Source organism: Gopherus evgoodei, chromosome 11 (assembly GCF_007399415.2).
Source record: "Gopherus evgoodei ecotype Sinaloan lineage chromosome 11, rGopEvg1_v1.p, whole genome shotgun sequence".
Classification (NCBI taxonomy): domain Eukaryota; kingdom Metazoa; phylum Chordata; order Testudines; family Testudinidae; genus Gopherus; species Gopherus evgoodei.
The window spans coordinates 68,478,433-68,502,049 of NC_044332.1; the positions used below are offsets into that span (position 1 = coordinate 68,478,433).

Below are 23,617 nucleotides of genomic sequence, written 5' to 3' on the forward strand. Positions count from 1 at the left end.
GTGAAAAAATATCATGGAAAAGCACTGAAGATTTTTTTATAAAAATAACCAGCCCACTAGAAATTCAACAGTGGTATAACCTCAGGACTTTGTCCTTTTGCCTCTCATTAATAGACCCACCAAGCTCCACTGCAAATCAGTTTCACTCTGGGTTAACTAATAGCTACAGCTGTAATTTTATCATAGGAAATTTGGAGAGGAACCATGGTACCAATAATTCATACTAGTCACAATAGCAGTTACAAACATACCAGGAACGGGCAGTAATTGAAAGTTATAGGCCTAAGCTTATCGTACCCTTAGTTTTTAGTCCAAGATCTTTACGAGATAGAGGAACAACAAACTCACCAATTGAAGGAGAGTCAATTAAAATGTTTATTAAGTAACAGATTCAGACTAGTTTGTGCTCCCTACAAGTTGTGTTGTCCCATTCAATGTAGCAAATGGCCAGCTTTGTTGTACAGTATTGAAAACGCTCCACCTGCACTGTTTCCATAACTAAAGGAAATACCAGAGGGCAGTAATAACCCAGCAAGTACCCCATGGAGTGTTTTCATTTATTATTTTCGGAAGTAATAGACTGGAGGACCAATTGGAAGTAAGACTAAAGTTGGGCAGTGAGTTTTGGTTTCAAAGTCTCAAATGCAAAGAAACAAAGGTTACAGTTAATGTGATTTAGCTTATACATGTTACTAAAAACTTAAGACCGTGGCAGATTTTACCTAAAGCAAAATATTCAATTGAGTTCAGAGTAGACGTCAACCTAACCAACGGGGAGAAACATCCTCCAAATTACTCCAGCTTCTTCTAGAATGCATTGGGAATCCTGGGCTCAAATTAATCTTGTGTATGAACCGCAAGTCTGCTCAAATAGCTCTCCCATGCTGCCTTCCTGTACATCTCTGCTTCCTCTAAACGATTTGATGCAGACAAGATGCCACGTCCCACAATAATGATATCAGAGCCTCTTTTGCTAATAACTTCCCGTGGACTTAAGTACTTCTGTCCAAGGTTATCACCTGAAATACATAACACATACGCTACATCATTTTTCTGATTTGTAATAAGTAATGCCATCTCCTAGAAGTTCTAAAACAGACATTAGGACTCAAGAGGAGCCACAAGCTTGAGTTCTTAACACCTCAGACTTGACACATTTTCTATGAGGTTGCTTTGAATGCCCAGTTAAATATCATTCACAGTGAGTTCAATATCCAGGGGCTTATTTTTCATTCTCTATATGGAGTAGTTAGCCAAAAAGTCCCTGGCAGGATTATTGGGATTTGATGTTTGCATATGATTTGATTGCTGCTTAACAAAACAGTCACATAACTAAACGGAATTTTCTGCATTCAAATGAAGATTATGTGATTTTGCTTTTGATTACATGAAGCAACTACGGATAAAAGGAAAGTATCCTAACGAAACAGTATTGGGAAATGCATTACTTACTCAGCATAAGACTTCTGATTCTTTTGTATTCAATTCTACTAAATAAAAATGTTAATATGCGATGGTTAGGATTTTACATTGTTTGCATTTACTTATGTTTTTTGGCTGTGTTCACTTACACATTTGAATGTGCTGTCTAATGATAGCACATTGAACACGTCTCTCATGTACGCTGGAGCTTCGTACTCCATTGCACACAAAACTTGAGGTAGCAAGAAGCCTAGCAAAAAGGTTGCCTAGCCTACTGTTCTCCTTCTGGAAGCTTCCCAGAGATCTTAAGGAGAAAGTATTGAGGACTGTTGTTTCTAGGCACATACGGTCTCATACTTGTATCCAAGCACCCACATCTATTGGATAAGATGCATTGCATATGCAAAATACTATTTTCATGGGATATCATCCAGTTTTTCCCCCTTCAAAATAGATAGTTATGTTAGAAACAGCTGCAAAAAAATTACACTGTAATCATTCTATTATTTAAAAGTCACTTCGGAAATGACCGTGAGAAATTTCATTGCAAATTCTACCTCCCCAGGAATGTTTTTACCTCCAGCTTGCATCTGGACCCCCGGAGTCAAGTGAAGAAATTCTGGTTTGTTACTAACTCTGGAACCAGAAATGAATCCAACAACAAAATCTGAGTTTTCTTCAGCCATCTGTACCTAAATATAACAAAAACCAAAGAACAAAGTTACAAATTCTCATGCTTAAAACTAAACCTGGCCGATGAGTTGTCTCAAGCCCTGCCACCTGCATGCTTCATGTTTTGTTTGACAGTGTAAGTCGCCAGAGAGAAATCCGCTTTTTGCAGTGCTTCACTCCATGTCCTAGCTTCACTACTTAAGAAATAATCACACAGCATGCAGAACCCACAGCTCCTTATTAGAATCTACATGTAACTAAAAGCTGTATAACAGAAGATTGGACATTAGACTGGGAATGTAGAACAAAAGCTAACAGACTGTGATTGCTAAGGAAAGTAGTAATGTGGTCACCATGATAGTTCAAAACAAGTCAGTGACAACCTGGTGATACCACGTTGAAGCTGTGAGCAACCTCTTAAGATCTGAAAGTCTACAAGTTTATTGTCTTTAAAGCACTGCAGAGAAATCTGATAACTAGTAGTTGTACTTGAAAAGCTGTTTGTAAATGCAGGCTGTGATGTTATGATGTGCACGCAACCAATCTCCATTGCCAGAGCAATCTGCAAATCTTTCAAGCAAACAGAAATTCCTACTTACTGCAGATTTTGTGTAGTCACCAGTAGCAAGTGACCCTTGAGAACTCATCTCAGCAATCAAAAGACAGCCTCGCTGCGAAGGAAGCCCTACTTCTTTCAGCCCTTTCACAACTCCAGAGCCTGGAACCACATGGGCATTAACTATATCTGCCCAGGAAGCTATTTTAAATACACCACCTGAGAAGAAAAACAGAAAGCAACATATTTTTAGTTAAGTACCACTATGAATTTCTCCTCAAGCATGAAATGTGTTTTAATGAAGACAGAGCACAATAAGCAATGCGTATTTTTTAAGACATTTTAACTACTACAGTTTCTGGCAGCTGCATGTACAATCTGATTGAACAACCTGTAAGTGGCCTAAACACAACCAGCCACTATCTCTAAATCATATTTTTCATAAACACCTGTAAGGTTCTGTTTTCATTGTCTGGAAAGGCATTTATCAAGACCTAGAGCCTACTGTCATTAGTATTACCTTTCAGGGCAACATGGAACAAAATGATTAGAAAGAAAAAAACAAACAGGTTCAGGTGATGAAGGCTCAACAGAGATACTGTCATACCTTAAATGAAGAGGTTCAGACAAGCAAAATCAAACAAAGTAAATTGTGTTTTAAAAATCATCATAGGTATCATCATCATAGCTTTGCACTAAAGGGAATCACATTATATTCAGCAGGCAAAGGTACTGGTAAAAAAGTCACAGTAAACTAAGGTTGCAAATAATCACCCTCATACTGATGTTTTACAGTGTTTCCAATGTCTGCAAACTTGCGGTCTTCGAATATCAGGTACTCATGTTGGTCTGCAAGTGCTCGCAACTCCTTTATTACCTCTTGAGTGAAATCATTCAGGATATCAATATGAGTCTTTAAGATACAAATGCTGGGGCCTAGAGTGCAAGCCAGCTGTAGAAGTTCTTTAGAGTCCGTGACATCAGCAGAGAGACATAGGTTAGTTTGTTTCTTCTCCATGAGCTTGAGAAGTCGTGCTGCAACAGGATGGATTCCAGGTAGCTGAGCACGAGTGCTAAAGCTCATTTCTTTGCATATTTGTTTGATGGGAGCAGCACCATTTTGCTCTGCTGGTTTGAAGACATTCTCCAGAATGAATTTCTTTACCTTTTCAACCATCTCAGAGTCAACTTTTTTCTGCTGCTGGAGAATCTCTAGCATCGTGGACAAGGTGCACACAGAATGTAGGCGAATCCCTCGTTCTTCTAACCTGTGTTTTCCTCCCTGCTCTCTATCCAGGAGCACTATGGCATCCGTGATTTTTAATCCTTCTTTCTGAAGAACGTCTACAGTTTCCAAGATACTAGATCCACTTGTGACCACATCCTCAATGATCAAACAGGTTTCTCCTGGATTAATGATGCCTTCCACCAGATGCTTGGTACCTTTAAATCAATAAAGACACAATCCACTGAATCACCAGCTTAAAAAAAGTAACATAAAATTGTTACCCTAAGACTTGCTATTGTTAAAGCTAAATGTACTATGTGTATCGGGGAAGCCATTGCTATTACGTAAATGAATTAGTCTTGAAGACAGTAAGGTGCTTTGCTTTCATTGGCATTCTAGGAAGGTAAAGCATATAATGATTACAACTGAGGTTAGGCATCAAAATTCGGTTCACAGCTCTGTTACTGACTTGTTTTGTAACTCCATGGAAGTGACTTGACCTTCCTGCGTAGATATAATACTTCTTTATACCACAGGAAGTTGTGAGGTTTATTCATATTTGCAAAACAACTTGAGATCTTTATGATTTATTTGCTCTTACAGGCACCAACACACTCATTCTACTAATCCTTGGGTGAAAGGCACTATAGAAGAGCAAATTATTATTGTTAGTGAAACCAGAACTAAACCCATAAAATTAATCTCTTCTGTAGCTATTTGCCACAGCATGAAAATTATCTGCACCACTGAGACATTCATTTTAATATATTTACCAATATCCTAGTTCTACACCCAACAAGAAGCAGTTTAACATCCCACTGCAGAGATTATGGAGGCTACTGAATCCCTGGCACCTTTCCTCATAACCAGTAAATGGACACAAGCTCATGCAGCACCTGTTAGGGAGATGCAACAAAAGCACTTGCTCTAGGAGAACAGCAAGCAATGAATGTAGTAATCAGACAGTGTTACACATTCTGGGGGGCAGGAGAGTAGGAATTCTTTTCCCTTCAACTGGAGAGATGGTCTTCCATTGGAACACAAAGAATGCAAGTCATAAAAACTATTTAAAGTACTTTCACAAGCGAATCTTTCAACCAGAAAGGACAATTTGATCTTAATTAATTTGAATCATTTTACCATAATTTTTTGCTTCCTTCCTCCGTATAAGCATTGGGATCTGGTTGGACGAGCAGATAATTGTAGCCAAAGGCAATGCTGTGTATGGAACACCACACACTGAGTCATACTTGATCCTTGCATGTTTTGCCGTTTGAAACAGGAGATCTGCAACCTAAAGATACATCATATTTTTAAGCAATACTAAATTAAACCACAAGCATATATTAACCATGGAATCAATTTCAGATATTCCTGATTGATTGGTGTATGGTCAGAAGCTACTTCCTCAGAAGTTTGTAAGCAATATTCTGCCAGTACTATTTGTACCCTGATAGCTGCTAACACACTGTGGGTGCTATCAAAATACATTAAAGACTAAACCCTTTGGGGGCAAGGATTAGGTAAGAAAAATGTCTGGTAACTTCATTCATGGACTTAATGGTCAGCAATCAGTTATTCAAAGAGTCACACAAAACATGCTCTTCACTGGATTATTAATTATTATTATTATGTGCATTATCACCATTCCTTTAGCCAACAACTCATCTCTTCTTTTAAATTTACTCTCATCTTTTTCTCACTGTGAACTACGGACAGGGCTAGCACAGTGGCCAAAAAGAAAAAAAAAAAAGTGAAAGATACTGTTTATCCTATATTACAGATCCATGCTTGTACTACTATTTTTTTATATACACAAAGAGAAAGAAAAGCAGCATGTTTTCCAGTCTTGCCACAATGGGTACAATGTATTTTTTTAAATAAAGGAAAGCCTCAGTTATTCAAAACAGACAACTAACCTAAATTCCTAGTTAGCTGAAGGTCCGATATTCATCAATATTTACTGCACTCCAGCCAGAGGATGAAAGGAGGATTATAAACTAACTGAGCCACAGGCGATCCCAAGGTCAGGAGGCTGAAGAGGAGAGCTACAAGGTGTAATAAATACTTATGTCCAGAAACCAGCAGGTCTTGTTCCTGCTTCATTTCAGGATAAAGCTTTCTGCCCTCTGCAGTCTTCCACACCTCAATACTAGTAAATTTGCTTTGACTTTTGCCTGTAAAATGCCTCAGCCGCGCACCCTGGTGCACAGCGCTCATCCCTGTCAGGTGAACGAACGTTTTTAAACATCCCCAAACTGACCTAAGCGTTACGGCGGGGGCAGAGCCCTGTCACTGATCGAGCTGCCGAGAGCGAGCGGCACGTAGGCTCCGAAGAGCCGCTCAAGGGGCTGGTACAGAACGGCGGGCTCCGCACGGTCCCAGATACCCACACTGCCCTCTCCAGGCTGCGCTGCTCAACACTAGAGCAGGGCCCGCGGGCCGGGCCGGACCGGACCCCCCGCAGCAGTAGAGCCCGCGGGCCGCCCCCCGCCGCGCCACGTACCTGGCTGAGGAGCGGCGGATGGGAGACGATGACCCGCAGGTCGATGTAGATGGGGGAGGCGAGGCCGCTCTTGAGCACGAAGTCCCCGAAGCGCAGGGCCTGGGCGCGGTGCAGCCCGGACACCAGCCGCTCCACGGAGCCCGTCTCCATCATGCTCAGCCAAGCAAAGCCGGCCCGCGCGCGCCAGCCGCCTCTTGCTGCCGGCGCCCACTGATGACGTAACAGAGAGCTAGCCGCGAGGCTAGTGACGACAAAAAAGGGGCCTTGTCGCGTTCATTGGCTATGTGCGCATGCGCTATGTCAGCCGGCTTACTGATTCCGGGCCGGTGAGCCTGGGTTCACGGCAGGGCGCATCCGGCTCTGTGGGAATGGAGCGTCTCGGAGGGCTCCGCCCCGGCCTCCGTAGCCAGCCCCTCGCGCGGGCTGAGGGGTATAGGGGACTCCCCTCCACCCCCGGGGGCAGGGGGCCCATGGCTGTGTATGGGGGGATGCCCGGGCCGCATGTGGCTCATCGGGGCGGTGCTCGCTGTCACCCGCCCTCGGCTCCCTGGATCCTGCTCGGGCTCAAAAAATACCTGCGCTTGACTTAAAACGGGGAGGGGAGGCGTGGAACGGAGGGCTTGGGGCTGCTCTGGCCGGGCGTTTGGGGGAGGGGTCACCTCCTCCAGCTTTCCTCTGTGCCTAGACGGGCCTCTTGTTTCTTTGAATAAAAACAGAGGTTCCCTACAATCACCTGACTCCAAGAGCTGAGGCTTTAAGACTCCCCCCCCCCCGAATGTTGCAAGACTCATGATAACATCTAAAGCATTGACAGCACGTGGGTGACAGGAGGAGCCTTTTTTCAGGCTGGCAAGGGGCTAGCCTGTGGGTGGGATGGCCTCTCTGCACCTTGGCACAGATCCTCTTTGTATCTGCAGGGAGAGCAATGGGACTGTTCCAAGTGATGCCCAGTCTTTCACTGGATGGGGAGAGCATGGTTGAAGAGCAGCTTCGAACAGTCACGTCCAGAGATCTGCTTCACCCTCTGGACCTTGTAGCGAATAAAGAAAAAGCAGTTCCATCCCACATTTTACATGCACTAGGCAAAAGCTGGGTGAAATTTTGAAACCAATAGTTTATTTGCTGAAAAATGCAGTTTTGGATCAAATGAAAGTATAGATGTAGAATTTGAGGATTAGTTTCAACTAAAAAAAAGTCAAAACTTGTAATTTCAATATTTTTGAAATAAAATGTTGATTTTTTAAACATTTCCTTTATGAAATGACTAGATTTATTTTAAAAAGGTAAAATACCCCCAACCGCCCAAAATTATTTTGCATCAGAACATGTTGTTTGACCCGACCTCTAATTTTTATTTTTTTTCTCATTGCAGCAAGAACCACCTCCCCTAGTTCTATGTTGGGTTAGTCCAAAATGAACTTTTGGGGGGATTTTCCAATTTGACTACTGAACTACAAAAGCAATTGTTCGCTCAGCTTTATATAAGACCTAGCACATTCTGGGGTGATATCTTCAATGTTTGACTTCCCTTTGGACATCCAGTCAGAAGGGGTATATTGAGTAAAGTAGCTGATGTGTTTTAGTGTTTCAAAGGCTCTACAGACTCCAGAGTTTGTGAAATAAAACTGACTCATTTTCTCTGAACAATTGTCTTTAATCAAAAAACCCAGAAACTGCATCTTTAATATACTGTATTTATAGGAACACAATGAAATAAGATGTAAATTTTGAAGCTTCTGTAGATAACATACTATAGCATAGTAATAATTAACATGTGACAGCAGTTAATCACTTTACAATGTTACACAAGTGATTGGACTTTCAAATAAAATATTTACAAACTTACCTTTACAAAACAACATTGTGTGTATACAAAACGAAATTTGTAATAAAACAGAACATACACATAAGGCAGACCAGCAGGGCACTGAAATTAAGGCTGTGGAATTAGTTTGCACCTTGAAAATGCTGAGCTCCTAGCAATTTTTTTTGCTCCTCTTTCAGTTGATTGTTGCAAAGATTGAAAAGCATCAGTATATTCTAACTCTCACTGTGAATGTCCTTCTTTAAAAACAAAACAACAACAACAACAAAACAGTCTGTGCATTTGCCTTCCTTATGATATCAGTGGAAGGCATATCTGGTTTTATTGCCCTCACCGGCAGAGTAGTTTTGAACAGTTTGGTAGAAAGAGAAGTAAAAGCACCAGCATCTAAAGTTGGACATGGATGTGAAATATGGCTTAAGTGACTAGAGAAGATGTCTGTTTTACTAGCTTCATATTAAAAGCTCACAATTACAGCAAATATTTAGAATCCTGACATTATGGTAACATTCATCAATATACAGATTCCAGAATAGGAATTAAACACTTGATGGCAGTATGCAATCAGCCTTGTAAAACAGGATTTTATTCTGTTCCCCTCAGAAAAGCTCCATCTTCTGATGGAACACAAAAGAATGAACTGGGTAATAAATCTGAGTCCTGTGTGAGAGAAGAATCTGCCTCTATAGGGAATAGACTGGAAACAGAACCAACCATGTGATTGTCAGTCAGACCTCTGTGTATGCACTAGTCACTAAACTGGTCTCTGAAGATTGTATTATATCTCAGATAATTTGCTTTTTAGCTGCTAATTTAAAAGGCATTAAAGTACAGTTATAGTCCCAAAGCATCCATACAAATAGCATTCTGGGGTTCCATATTTAGCATTTTTTGATGGTTTGCATATGAAAGGCCAAATCATGCCCTCAATTACACCTGTGAAACCCTCTGACGCCACAGGAAACTAAGGGCAAAATTTGGCCCCAAATTTACTTACTTGAAAAATAAAGCTTGTTTCAACTGCCAGCACTTTCCCGGACCTAAAGAAGAGCTCTGCATAAGCTTAACTCTTTCACTAACAGAGGTTGGTCCAATAAAAGATCTCTCACCCACCTTGTCTCTTAGCACTTCAAATAACATTCCTGCCAAAAGGATCCGTTATTCGAGAAAAAGAAAAGAGAAGGAACAAGACATGGAGGTGACAGAGTGTGGGGATGGGATGTGGACAGCTTTGATTATTTTACATAAGAACGGCCAATTGCCTCTCTAGCCCAGTATCTTGTCTTCCGACAGTGTCCAGTGTTGGATGTTTCAGCAGCAGTGAAAATAACAGGACAATTTATCAAATGATCCATCTCCTGTCATCCACTCCCAGCTTTAACAGTCAAGAGGTTTAGGGACACCCAGAGCATGTGTCCCTTGATGGACCTAACCTCTATGAATTTATTTATACTTTTGGCCTTCACAACATCCCCCGGCCACCAGTTCCACATGTTGACTGCATTGTGTGAAGAAATTCTTTTTTGTTCATTTTGAACCTGCTGTCTATTAATTTGTTTGGATGGCCCCTGGTTCATGCATTATGTGAAGGGATAAATAACACTTCCTTATTTACTTTCTCCACACCAGTCACGATTTTATAGACCTCTATCATATGTCCTCCTCTTTTCCAAGTTGAACAGTCTTTTTAATCTCTCCTCAGATAGAAACTGTTCCCTATCCTTAATAATTTTTGTTGCCCTTCTCTATACTTTTTCCAATTCTAATATATCTTTTTTGAGATGGGGCAGCCAGAACTGTACACAGTATTCAAGGGGTGGGTGTACCAAGGATTTATATAGGGGCAACATGATATTTTCTGTCTTATTGTCTAGCCCTTTCCTAATGGTTCTTAACATTGTTAGCTTTTTTTGCTTGCTGCTGCACAGTGACCAGATGTTTTTGGAGAACTATCCAGCATGATTCCAAGATCTTTTTCTTGAGAGGTAACAGCTAATTTAGATGCCATCATTTTGTACGTATAGTTGGGATTATGTTTTCCAATATGCTTTACTTTTCACTTAGCAATATTGAATTTCATCTGCCATTTTGTTGCCCAGTCACCACTTTTGTGAGATCCCTTTGTAACTCTTCACAGTTTGCTTTGGACTTAACTATCTGAGTAATTTTGTATCTTCTACAAACTTTTCCACCTCACTGTTTACCCCATTTCCAGATCATTTATGAATTTGTTGAACAGCACTGGTCCTAGTACAGATCCTTGGTTGAACCAGAAACTTACCTCTCTTCACTGTGAAAACTGACCATTTTTCCTACCCTTTGTTCCCTATCTTTTAACTGGTTCCTGATCCATGAGAGGACTTTCCCTCTTATCCCATGACTGCTCACTTAGCATAAGAGCCTTTGGTGAGGAACTATGAGAAAGGCTTTCTGGAAGTCCAAGTACACTATACCCATTGGATCACCCCTGTCCACATGTTTGTCGAGCCATCAAATTCTAATAGATTGATGAGGTATTATTTCCCTTTACAAAAGCAGTTTTGACACTTCCCCAACATATTGTGTTCATCTATGTGTCTGATAATTTTACAATTACTATAGTTTCAATCACTTTACTTGGTACTGAAATTAGGCTTACTTGCCTACAATTGCCAGGATCACCCGTGGATCCTTTTATAGAAATTGGCATCATATTAGCTATCCATCAGGCATCTATCTGGTACAGAGGTTGATAGGTTACATACCAAAGTTAATATTCTACACTTTCATATTTGAGTTCCTTCAGAATTCTTGGGTGAATACTAACTGATCCTGGTGACTTATCCCTGTTGAATTCATCAATTTGCTCTTAAAACTCCTCTACTGACACCTCAATCTGGAGCAGTTCAACAGATTTGCCACCTAAAAAAATGGCTCAGATGTGGGAATCTCCCTCACATCCTCTGCAGTGAAGACCGATTTAAAGAATTCATTTAGCTTCTCCACAATGACCTTGTCTTTCTCGAGTGCTCCTTTGGTACCTTGATTGTTCAGAGGCCCCACTGTGTGTCTGGCAACTTCCTGATTCTGGTATATTTAAAAACAGTTTTGCAATTTGTGTCTTTTGTTATTACAGTTTTACACTTGACTTGCCAGAGTGTATGAGCCTCTCTGTTTTCCTCAGGTTTTGACTTCCAATTCTTAAAGAATGTGTTTTTCTCTAGCTGCCTCTATTACTCTGTTTAGCCATGGTGGCTAGCCTATTTTTTTTTTTTTGGTCCTCTGTATTTTATATTTGGGACATATATATAGTTGTGCCTCTATTATGGTGTTTTAAAAAAGTTTCCATGCAACTTGCAGGCATTTCACTCATGACTGTTCCTTTTAAATATTCATTTAATTAGCCTCCTCATTTTTGTGTAGATCCCCTTTATGAAGTTAGATGCTACTGTGGTGGGTTTCTTCAGTTTCCCACCCCCCCAACGATGTTAAATTTAATCAGATTATGGTCGCTATTACCAAGCAATCCAGCTCTATTCACCTCTTGGCCCAGATCCTGTGCACCATTTAGGACTAAATCAGGAATTCCCCCTTCCTTGTGGGTTCCAGGACTAGCTGCTCTAAGAAGCAGTTATTAATGGAATATAGAAGTGTTGTCTCTGCATTCCATCCTGAGATGACATGTTCCCAGTCAATATGGGGATAGCTGAAATCCCCCATTATTATTCAGTTTACTGTTTTTGTAGCCCTTGTAGAGTGACTGCATCACCTGGCAATGGAGAAAATTCTTCTCTGCCCACCAACCAACTCCTGTGGATATTCCCAGGACACAGCCCAGTCACTAGGACTGTGTGCTGGATTTTGCTACTGCCCTTAAGTGATTTCTCAATATCGACTAGATAGCACAGGTTATTGAATCAAGCCCTTTGCCTCAAGAAATTCCAACACCATGAATGAAGGGTTTACTATTACCAGGCTTGGTAACATCAGTGGTATTACCTACTCCAGACACCCAGATAGCTCTCAGAACTGACAGAACTTACCCACGTGCCTGGAAAAAATATACTCCATTGCTGATTATCAGATCCATCCCCACACAGGGCTGACCTTACACTTTGTAGGGTCCCCGAGCTATTGGAGCAGGAGGGGGAAAACCACTAGGCGGTGAGTTGCCTCTTCTGCGGCTAAAAAGGGGAAGATTTGGCCAGCCAATGAATTGCCTAGGACATAAAAATAGTCTCATGGATGCTTTGGTGATGGAGGCCTTAAAGCGCACGGAGAGAGATTTATGAATCTGGAAGTGTAATAAGCAACCAATTTTAAACACTGAAACCCATTTTGAAGCTGCAAGCACAAAGATGAACCCACTACTCTTACGGCACTTTGATCAGCTTTAGATGGACTTTGAATCGAGCAATTTCAGAGCTAGAAATGGAACAGGATCCTTTACACACACACACACGTAAATTGAACAACCTGATAGAAAAAAATCATCATCATCTAATTTACAGATACTGCAAAAATCAGACATAGCCTTTTCTCAGTGCACAGGTTTTGGAAAAGATTTCTGTACAATGTTTATAAAATGTTTTTAAAAAACCATCAGCGTCTCATTGTGCTTAGTCAAAACAGCTTTCTGCCACAGTGAATTCACTGCCTTAACCATAGCTCTAAAAGTTACTGCATGTTGGTTTGATGTAGCAGAAAGCTCTGGAATCCCACTGGTATTCTCATCTTAAGAGGTATGCGGGAGCAATACCATGTAACGAGAGCGTGTCTGAAATCACATTGTATTTAAATCAGGTAACCACAAAAGCTGATATTACAATGAACAGGGCCTGATCCTGCATGCCCTCTGCAGGCTGAGTCCCCATTGATGTCAATGGGAGTCGTGTATTAAGGGCTTGCAAAGTCCTGCCTGTAACTGGCACATGGCTAGCAATGGTTTCAGCAAAATCTGAATCCAACACAGTTTTGCAGTAAATGCCGACTGCCTAGGGTCAACCTAGTTTTACTCCACCAAACACTACTCTCTTCCAAATCAGTCTGCCAAGACCGCAAGGCTGTCTAATAAGGCTGCCTTTCAAAAAACTAAGGCAACGTATTTTGGTTCCCATTTTTAACACCCTCTTTATAATATGAACCTCACTATAACCAGAAGATTGCTTGCTTTCCAAGAGCAGCCTTGTCAAGAAGGTGTGCACGCCCACTTAACAGCACCTACATTGACTTTGGTTCTGAGTAACTGGACAAATACTGCAACCACTAGCATGAGTTACATCCCTCAGTTTGGGAAACCACATGAAATGTATGTAATACTTAATACAGAATTATATACAGACAGATTCCACCTTGTATCTGTTCATACTGTATGCCTTGCCTCAGGCCCAGCTGTGTATATCACAGGACTGCGTTGCATCACGTTCCCGGGTTCATCCTGCTCATTATGAAGCTCTTGACGTTGGGAACTGGATGCACATCATACTGGTGTCTGCGGCGCTCAATGAAGCAAGCCAGACGGGAGGTATCCAGTGGGATTTTGGAATAGCTGCCATTGTGAGGCTGCAGCCAAGGATGCTGTAAACAAGTGGCTGCTGTTGGCCTCCTCCTGAAGTCATCCTGGAGGATAACGTTGATGAAGTCTCTGGCTGCATGACTCACATCACAGAAATACTCATGAGGGAAGCTGAAATCCACTCTGCACACGTTTATACACGTCTCCTCTTTGCTTTCATCCAGGAATGGAGAGACGCCACTTAACATGACATAGGTGAGGACCCCAATGCTCCAGATATCTGTGCCCAGTGAGACAGGGGCACCTTGGATAACTTCAGGAGCTGCAAACTCAGGGTTTCCAAGCAGCTGATGAACATGGTAATGACCCGTGATCTGAACTGCATCTTCCAAGTCTATAAGCTTGACACGAGGCACTGGGATCCTTAAGTCAATGAGCAGATTTTCTGGCTGTTGAAATGTTAAAACAGACTAAATTGTAGGATTGTTTTGTAAATGAAATGTGTCGCTTTCTTTTAAGAGAAGTTGACACCAGTGGGTCTCAACCAGGAGTCCAGGGATCCCCCTGGTCCATGAGCAGGTTTCAGGGGGTCCACCAAACAGGGCCAGTGTTAGATTTGCTAGGGCCTAGGGCAGAAAGCCAGAGTTCCACTGCATGGGGCCGAAGCCTGGGGCTCTGAGCCCCACCACCTGGGGCTGAAGCAGAAGCTTGAGCACCTTAGCTTCATGGTGCCCCCAGTGGCATGGGTCTCTGGGCAATTGCCCTGCTTGCTACCCCTTACTGCCGGCCCTGACTTTTATACGAAGAAAACCAGTTATTGTAGCACAGGTGGGCCCTGCAGTTTTTATAGCATGTTTGGGGGAGGGGGATCAGAAAGAAAAAGGTTGAGAAGCCCTGTGTACTAGCTCATCAAAACTTATACTGAATCAGAGATGCGAAATACCAGTCAGGACACTGAATGCCTGGGAACAAATTCAGCTCCCCATTTACACAGCTGTAAAGGCAGATCAATGCCTTTAGTGTCAACTGAGTTATTCTGGTTTTACACCAGTGTAATGGAGCAGGACTTGACTCTTGGTTTCTATGAGATGAGATAAGCTTATTTTTCCCAAATTAAATCTTCCTAGAGCAATTATATATGGATATAATTACTTGTCTTCCAAACTAGAGTGCAGGTACTTTTGGTCCTAACCTCTTCTGGTTTCCTCCTGCTCGTAGCTATTTCAGCATTTCTTATGGCTCTCTCTCTGCACTTGCTGCAGACCTGCAGGGCTCTGGGCTATGTTCCTCCTTTTGCACTTTCCCCAGGAGTTCTCATTTGAACCATGGATTCAGCTCTCATCTAGCTTGAGATAAACTTTCAAATTTATTTCTTCATCATCATCTACTCATAGCTCTCTGCTGGTCTCTCCTTTATCTCCTCATCCTCCGGCAGTTCTTACTGCTACCTCAAGCTCAACGTGTCTAAAATTAAACTAAATCACAGAGCTCTTCTCTCTCCATTCTCAAAACATTGTTGATAATACCAACATCCCTTCCCTCACCCAGTTTTATAAATGCATGACTCAGCCTTCTGACTACTGTGACTTCTGCCTCTCTTGCTTCTCACTTACCAGCACAGTTTTGTTCCCTTGAGTGCATCTCTGAAGGACTCAAGTGATGGAGACATCCACTACTTGCTTTGGGAAACTAGCCCATGGTCTAATAAAGTTCCTAATTTAGGATTCAGTGTAATTGAAGTAATTTGCAGGAACACCTATATACTTCCTGAAAGTTCCTGTAGGTCCAGCAAAGAATATACAAATCCATATTGAAAAAGCATTTTTGGTAGCGTAGCCAATTGGGACTTAACATATAAAGAGCTTATTTTGGAAAAAAGATTCGGTCACGGGCAACGGAAGAACCAAATACCGCCTGAAATAACACATTTCTGGGGTGAAGATTCCAGGAGACTCCTCCATGGAGCGGAGTCTATTAGTAGGGATTAAGTCACTAAGTGGAAAGGGAATTCATATACAAGGGCAGGTTGGTGCCTTAGTGTCTATTTTTGATTGCCATTTAAGTCTGGTGTCAATCCCCAATGAAATTCTAGTCACTAGTTAGTTACAATCAATCAGTCAAAAGAATTGGAATGCCAATAAGTAGAACATTACAACAATGAACTCAGGACTTTATCTGTCAGACTCTGGCAGCATAGCTGCCTCCTGCCATGTGTGTTAACAAAACAAGGTTTGATTCATGTTAATGACACTATAGACATTTGAGCCTCTCTAATTCTCCAAAATGCAGTTGGGAAAATCCTTCTTCCCTCTGACCAAGTCACTCCCCTCCTTGAATCTCTCCGCTGGGCTCCTCTCCCATCTCACTGAAGTTTAAACTCCTTGCCTTGACCTTCAAGGCTTTGCACTGCTATGCTCTTGTCTGCACCCTGCTCTTTTCTTTTTGTAGTCCCTACTTTGCTCCTCCCGCCCAACTTCTCCCTTTGCATCCTTCTCTTACTTTTGTCTTCTTTGCAAGAGCAACCTTTCTCATGTGCAAGGCATCCACTCTAATCGAATCCTGCCTTAAAACATGGCTCTTCCACAAAGCCCAGCAGTATAAACTCAAACAGGGAGTAGACCATTACAACAATGAACTCAGGACATTATCTGTCAGACTCTGGCAGCATAGCTGCCTCCTGCCATGTGTGTTAACAAAACAAGGTTTGATTCATGTTAATGACACTATAGACATTTGAGCCTCCCTAATTCTCCCAGCAGTATAAACTCAAACAGGGAAGGAAGAAAGAAATCCCGCACCAGGGTAATCAGCCTTTCTACTGGCCGCCTGGTGCTTTATAGATCTGAACAGTAGTGCTTGTCTACTTAGATTGTAAACTCATTAGGGCACAGACTGTGTCTCCTAAACATTCTGGGGTCAGTGCTTGTTCAGTGAATAACTTCATCTTCTTTTCTTCCTACCTTTATATCTAAATGAGCCACTCTGCAATTGTGAAGATACTGTAAGGCTTCCATTGTGTCTCTTATGTAGAAAGCTACTTTTTCCTCCATCAGTTCATCATGATTCATAAGATAATCCAAGAGCCGGCCGTCATCCATACTAGAAACAAATCAAAAAACTCAGCTTGAAAAAAAAAATCATCACACGAAACCTCCAGGAATGGCTAAAATTTGAACATTTAACTGTAATGACCTAAAAATGGAGGAAGCTCAAATGTAAGGCTCAGCATGTAGCTAATGATATCTAAAGACACTGGCAGGCCATGAAAGCGGTAACATGATTATTCCTCAACCATTAACTTATCAACAGTCTGAAAATCTAAAGCAGCCTCAAGATACCATAATTTGCTCAAGGACTAATTCAACATATGGTGGCAATTTCTCTGAAAACAAATACATTTATTTACTGGATTGGTCTATTTATCTGTAGAGCTGATGGATAAAGGTGTAAAAAAATAAAATTAAAAAAAGACAAATTTTCAAATGAAAATATTTTCCTTTTGAAAATGTCCACTCTGAAAAATGTCCACTCAGGTCTATTTATCTGTGTAAATATTCATATACAAATAGCCCACATGTACTTCATGGGACAGTCTCTACCTAGGTACCATTTTGCATTAATAATAATATCAAACTTTTTAAATAATTAGATTTCAAAGCAGGCCAATATCATTATCCCCACTTGATAGCTGGGAAAACTGAGGCACGGGGAGGCCAGTGACTTGCCTAAGCTCACCCAGCAGGATAGTGACAGAGACAGGACTAGAACTCAGGTCTCTGGAGTCTTAAACCAGTGCTCTGTCCACTAAGACATTTTGTCTCCAAAAGCCACCATTTCTTTATAGAGCACGAGTGCTTGCTGCACTGTATTTGTCACTAAAAGAAAATAAAAAAAATAGGCATTTGGGTGAGATTTGACTGATACATATTTGAACACAATTATCAAAAAACGGACAGAGGGGGCCAAATTAATCTCTGCCTTCAGTGGAGTAACATCGAACATGAACTTGTCCCAATGATTCTGAGTTTCTTTTAATCCATAGATGAGAGACAGTAGAAATCCAGCGTGTAACGGGTGTGCTACATGGCACTATGATCTAAAAAAGGGCAGTGGGTGAAATCCTAGGCTCACTGAAGTCAATGGGAGAGCCTCACTTAAATCCTGATCCTGTGAGGTACTTACAGCTCTAAAACTAAGATATAAGACGTGGGCGACTCATAGGTATCGTGGATAGTTATGTACTGAGGATGCTGCAAGTGCTGTAACAAAGCTGCTTCATGTGCCGCCTGCTCTTTCTTTTTCATTTTTTTACTAATGAATTTCACAGCGACGTCCTTCCTGGTGGCTTTGTGAATACATTTCTTTACTGTGGAGAATCGACCCCTGGAAGACACGATAATGAAGACGATCCATGAATAAATCATGTCTGGTTTTTTCAGTGCAATAAGAGTGATTTTCAAAGTGTTATTTGAGTCAGAGCATTAATATTTTACAAGGAATCAGATGTGTCTAGTTATTCATAACATTTCCCTACAAAGAACCCATGTTCCCTGTCCTGGGAGCTTAGATTTTTTGGGATGAGCAAAAAAAGAGTTGATAAATGGTGTCATTTCTCTTTGTGCAGTCATTGTGCTGTCGTCTAATGCTCTCCCATGGGTTCAATTTGCAGCTGCTGCTTTTTCTTTTAAATAAGCACAAAAAATATTTTCTTAATAAAAACAACCATTCTCAGAAAACCAAAAGAACCTTCCCCACATTAATTAACAATATTTAATAATTTCACCTAGTCATTTCAGATATGAGACCAAGTGATTCTGAGGGACAAGCTGTAGTGAATCACTTATACAGAGCTGGCCAGACTTGTCTAAAGCCATACATAATTGTTCCACAGTGGAGAAACAAAGTGAAATACTCATCTTGTAACTAGTAAAGCACAGTAATTAAAGAATCCGTATACTGAAGACGGACAGGTACTAGATGAATTGCACATTGTCCTACAGAGCCACGATAGAACCCTAACCCATTAGTCCCAGAAACACTCATCTCCACCACTTGACCTAAAGCAGATCTCTTAACTGCACTAGAAGTAGAAACCTTATCTTTATATATTGGCCAGCCCCACGGGGGTGGCTTCACACAAAGTACTCTACATTGCCCATTTGGGCTCCAGTTCAACAAATCATCTCTATTCAGCAAAGCACTTATATGCATGATTAAACTTTAATCGTGCACTTAAATACTTTGCTGGGTAGTGATGGTAGGGTGACCAGATGTCCTGATTATATAGGGACAGTCCTCATTTTTGGGTCTTTTTTTTAATATAGGTTCCTATTACCCCCCCACCCCCATCCCGATTTTTCACAAGTGCTGTCTGGTCACCCTAAGTGATGGACTAAAGCACACACTTAAGCACTTTGCTGAACTAGGGCGCAGAGAGTTAAGTATATCAAGATTGGCTGGATTATCATGACATCAAAAGCCCAAGTCAAACTAGAGAAATGAGAGCAGAAGCTAGCAAAAACTTCCAGTGACGGATATAGATTTCCATACCTAATAGGTTAGAAGTTCACATTCAGACATTCCTTTCTGAATTACACTCCTCAGACTATATTCTAAACTTGATCTTGAAAGTGACATATTTTGTACAGATTTTATGTGCACAACAGCATGAAAGAAATGGCATTTTTAAAAAGGTAAGAAGGAAACGTTGCATTTACTTGGTAGCTATAAAAAGAACCCTAAACATTCTCCTGGTGGGAAGGCTTCACATGATTGTTTTTGTGTTTTATTACAATGCTAATATTACCTCCCAATCTCATGCAATTCCATATAAGCAAAGTCAAAGTTTTCTTTCCATGAAACAGTGGCACCATCAGCGGCAGCATCTTTGGGGAAAAACATATTCAAGAAAGATCCAGGTTAAGTTTCCTAGGTAACATAAAACACGTTCTAATTATCATATAGCATTAAAAAATTTAAGTGTCTTAAAGGAGAAATTAACAATTAAGAGTCAGCTTCCACATCTCTTCCCTAGGCAAAACTGCCAGGGGGAGATTCTGCGCTGTGCCTCTAAAAGGTGCAGCCCAGGAGAAGAGGAAGTTAAGGTGACTTGAAGTTACCTTTGTGCCTTCCCAGTTCTGGGCTGCTTCAGTGGCTGCAGAAATCTTCACTGTAACAAAGACAGCCTGTGGGGCCTAAGTTATAGTTGCCTCTCTGGGCATGTCTACACTGCAGCTGGGAGTGAGCCACCCAGCCCAGGTAGACAGAGTCACACTAATGGGGTGGCAGGGATTCCTCCCCACTCTGAACTCTGGGGTACAGATGTGGGGACCCGCATGAAAGACCCCCTAAGCTTATATTCCACCAGCTTAGGTTAAAAACTTCCCCAAGGCACAAATCCTTCCTTGTTCTTGGATGGGTACTGCCACCAGCACCAAGTGAGTTAGACAAAGATTGAGGAAAGGGACCACTTGGAGTTCCTGTTTCCCTAAAATATCCCCCCAAGTCCCTTCACCCCCCTTCCTGGGGAGGCTTGAAAATAATATACCAACCAAATAGGTTAACAAGGTGAGCACAGACCAGACCCTTGGGTTTTTAGGACACTAAAAACCAAATCAGATTCTGTAAAAAAACAGAACTTTATTATAAAGAAAAAAGTAAAAGAAGCACCTCAGTAAAATCAGGATGGAAAGTAATTTTACAAGGTAATAAGATTCAAAACACAGAGGATTCCCCTCTAGGCAAAACTTTAAAGTTACAAAAAACAGGAATAAACCTCCCTCTTAACATAGGGACAATTCACAAGCTAAAACAAAAGATAATCTAATGCATTTCCTTCCTATTACTTACAATTTGTAATCTTAGATGTTTAGTTCAGGTATGGCTTTGGGAGAGGTATTTTCCCTGCCCTGATTCCTCGCTGACCCAGAGAGAACACAGAGAGACACAAAACAAAAACCTTCCCCCACAGATTTGAAAGTATCTTCTCCCCTTATTGGTCCTTTTGGTCAGGTGCCAACCAGATTATATTTGAGTTTCTTAATCCTTTACAGGTAAAGGAGGGATTTTATGCTACTCTTAGCTGTATGTTCACAGGGTTTGAGCTAGTGCACTAAAAATAGCAGTGCAGATGTTGCGGGTTGGGCTGAAGTGCAGGCTCTCAAGGCCTGAAGAACATAAGAGCTGCCATACTAGGTCAGACCAATGGTCCATCTAGCCCAGTACTGTGTCTTCCAACAGTGGCCAGTGCCAGGTGCCCCAGAGGGAATGAACAGAACAGGTAATCATCAAGTGATCCATCCCCTGTCACCCATTCCCAGCTTCTGGCAAACAGAAGCTAGGGGCACCAGTCCTGCCCATCCAGGATAATAGCCATTGATGGACCTATCCTCCATGAACTTACCTAGTTCTTTTTCAAACCCTGTTATAGTCTTGGCCTTCACAACATCCTCTGGCAAAGAGTTCCACAGGTGGACTCTGCATTGCATGAAGAAATACTTTTTTGTATGGTTTAAACCTGCTCCCTATTAATTTCATTTGGTGACCCTAGTTCTTGTGTTATGAGAAAGAGTAAATAGCACTTCCCCCCTTATTTACTTTCCCCACACCAGTCATGATTTTTAGACCACTATCATATCCTTCCTCTCTCTTCCAAGCTGAAGAGTCCCAGTCTTATTAATCTCTCCTCATACGGAAGCCATTCTATACCCCTAATCATTTTTGTTACCCTTTTCTGTACCTTTTTCAATTCCAATATATCTTTTTTGAGATGGGGCGACTACATCTGCATGCAGTATTCCAGATGTGGGCATACCATGGATTGATATAGAGGCAATATGATATTTTCTGTCTTATCTATCCCTTTCCTAATGATTCCCAACATTCCGTTTGCTTTTTTGACTGCTGATGCACATCGAGTGGATGTTTTCAGGGTTGAGAGCCTTAGCTCCAACATGAGTTGCAAAGCCCACTCTGCTATTCCTAGTGTGCTAACTCTAGCCACATTAGTGCACCTCTGTCTACCCAGGCTAGGAGATTTGCTCCCAGATGCAGTGTAGACATATTCTCAGAACAGCAGTGAAACTGCCCAGAATCTCAGTGCTGTAGCCCTGTGCCTGACATACCCTCCCATCTCCATTCCTGCCCCCTATGCTGTGGCTTGTGAGGGGGTCCCTAAAGGACAGACTTGAAGCTGTTTTCCATAGTGCCTGCACCAAAAATCTCCTCACTGCCATATCCTAGGCTTCTGAGCCCCTTTTTGCCACTCTGGCCCTTTTCCAGAGTGGGGTGAGGATCTGATCGCCAGGGAGTGCAGGGTCAGCCTCAAATCCTGCCTGTATTTACAGGCTCCTGGGGTAGAGTAGGAGTCAAATAATACAGCATCCATTTAAGTGCAAGGAAAAGCAGAGACTTCTAATGCCATTGTAAGGTAAGGTCTATTATTTCTTACAATATAAAACAAATTATTAATTTGTATTCAGTTAGTGCCTAGATCCACCAACCAAGCCCAGAGCTCCATGGTGCTAGGCATTGCACGTAGTAAGAGTCAGATCTCGCTCCAAAGAGTTTATGGTTTAAATAGGCCAGGCAGAGTGTGGGAGATGGAAAGTATTATCCCTATTTTACAGATGGGCACTGAGGATCAAGTGACTTGTGGTCAAGGTCCTGTGTGACCTTGGACAAGTCCATCCTCCCTCTCCATTTAAACGGGTTTTATGACTTGATGAAATACATTCATATGTTTTAAACCAAGAGCACCTAAATTTCCTTATCTGTAAAATGAGGTTAGTAATCCTGCCTTATCCACATCTCAGGAGTGTGGGAGGGATTAATATTTGTAAACTGATTTGAAAGCCTCAGATGAAATGCCTTACAGAAGTGTAAAGGATTATTGGCTGGGTCTGCAAAGCCCTTCATTCAGCTCGATTATATTTCTCAAATGACCTACTTTCCAGACAGAGCCGGTGGCATGTAAGAGAGGAATGGGGCATACATCCCCTGGCATGGGGGGATATGGAGGAATCCTGTTATGGCGGAGTGGAGGAATGGCGAGTTTTCTTGGATCCATCAGATACTCAGTTATCAAATGCCTTTTCCTTTTAGAGAGAAAGGAGTTGTATTGATGCTAAGACTTAGTGAGGCTAGTAACATTTAGGACTGCTCTGAGGAAGTATCTAGCTTTCTCTGATATTCATCACCTGAATCTCAGCTCTAGAATGGAAATTTAATGTTGACCAATCAAAGAACAATTCTCCTTATAAGCACTACCTTCTCCTTCTCATCCATCAGCTGGCCTTTTCCTTTTCACAAAGTACTCACCATACTCAGGGAGGCTCACAAATTCTGAGGGCTCACTAGGTAAACTAATTCCCCAAGGATTGCTAGCGCTGACTCTGAACTGATATCGACAGCCTGGAGTGAGATCTTCAATGACGAGATAGGTATCCAAAGTGGAGGCTACTGACTGCTGCCAGACCTGGGCTCCTGAATTTTACAGAGAGAAAAAGCCAGCTGAAGAAAATACAGTTTGATTAAGCTCAAAAGAAGAAAACCAGTTCTTAAAGAATACCAGTTCTTAGCCATCACTGTTTACAGGTTATATAGCAGAATGATAAGGCCAATTCATAAAGAAATCAATGTGTGAATGAAGCATACTCAGTAAGATAATTCATTCATATTCTCTCTCACTCACTCACACCTGTTTATATTGGTGCAGGTAAAATCCACGTTTTTTTTTAAAAGGTAGAAATGAAAAAGCCTCTATTTTTATGTAATTAATTTTGATCATTGAACCAAAAAGACACAGGATTGTTTGCAATGATACATTCTTGACTGATTTGCTCAAGACAAGTTTTGATGGGCCTAATGCTCCACTCCAATACACTGGTTTTGAGCTGCTTTAATTCCATTGTTTA

At 41.5% G+C, this 23,617-nt stretch overlaps 2 protein-coding genes across 8 annotated transcripts in view; both read right to left on the reverse strand.

The window, feature by feature from the left end:
* Nucleotides 1-351: 351 nt before the first annotated feature.
* Nucleotides 352-6,602, reverse strand: UMPS (uridine monophosphate synthetase). Its single transcript, XM_030580644.1, has 6 exons — nt 6,385-6,602; nt 5,019-5,172; nt 3,425-4,093; nt 2,694-2,869; nt 2,000-2,114; nt 352-1,019 (listed from the first exon to the last, which is right to left on the reverse strand). The coding sequence occupies exons 1-6, from the start codon at nt 6,535-6,537 to the stop codon at nt 838-840; spliced, it is 1,449 nt and encodes a 482-aa protein (XP_030436504.1). The 5' UTR covers nt 6,538-6,602; the 3' UTR covers nt 352-837.
* Nucleotides 6,603-11,621: 5,019 nt separating this feature from the next.
* Nucleotides 11,622-23,617, reverse strand: part of KALRN (kalirin RhoGEF kinase) — a 798,047-nt gene continuing 786,051 nt past the window's right edge. For all 7 annotated transcript variants that reach the window (XM_030580108.1, XM_030580107.1, XM_030580109.1 and 4 more), the window contains 5 exons: nt 23,022-23,186; nt 19,510-19,588; nt 17,886-18,086; nt 16,664-16,802; nt 11,622-14,152 (listed from right to left, as the gene is read on the reverse strand). In XM_030580108.1, the coding sequence (XP_030435968.1) occupies nt 13,607-14,152; nt 16,664-16,802; nt 17,886-18,086; nt 19,510-19,588; nt 23,022-23,186 (1,130 nt within the window). In that variant the 3' untranslated portion in view covers nt 11,622-13,606. The remainder of the gene's footprint in view (nt 14,153-16,663; nt 16,803-17,885; nt 18,087-19,509; nt 19,589-23,021; nt 23,187-23,617) is intronic.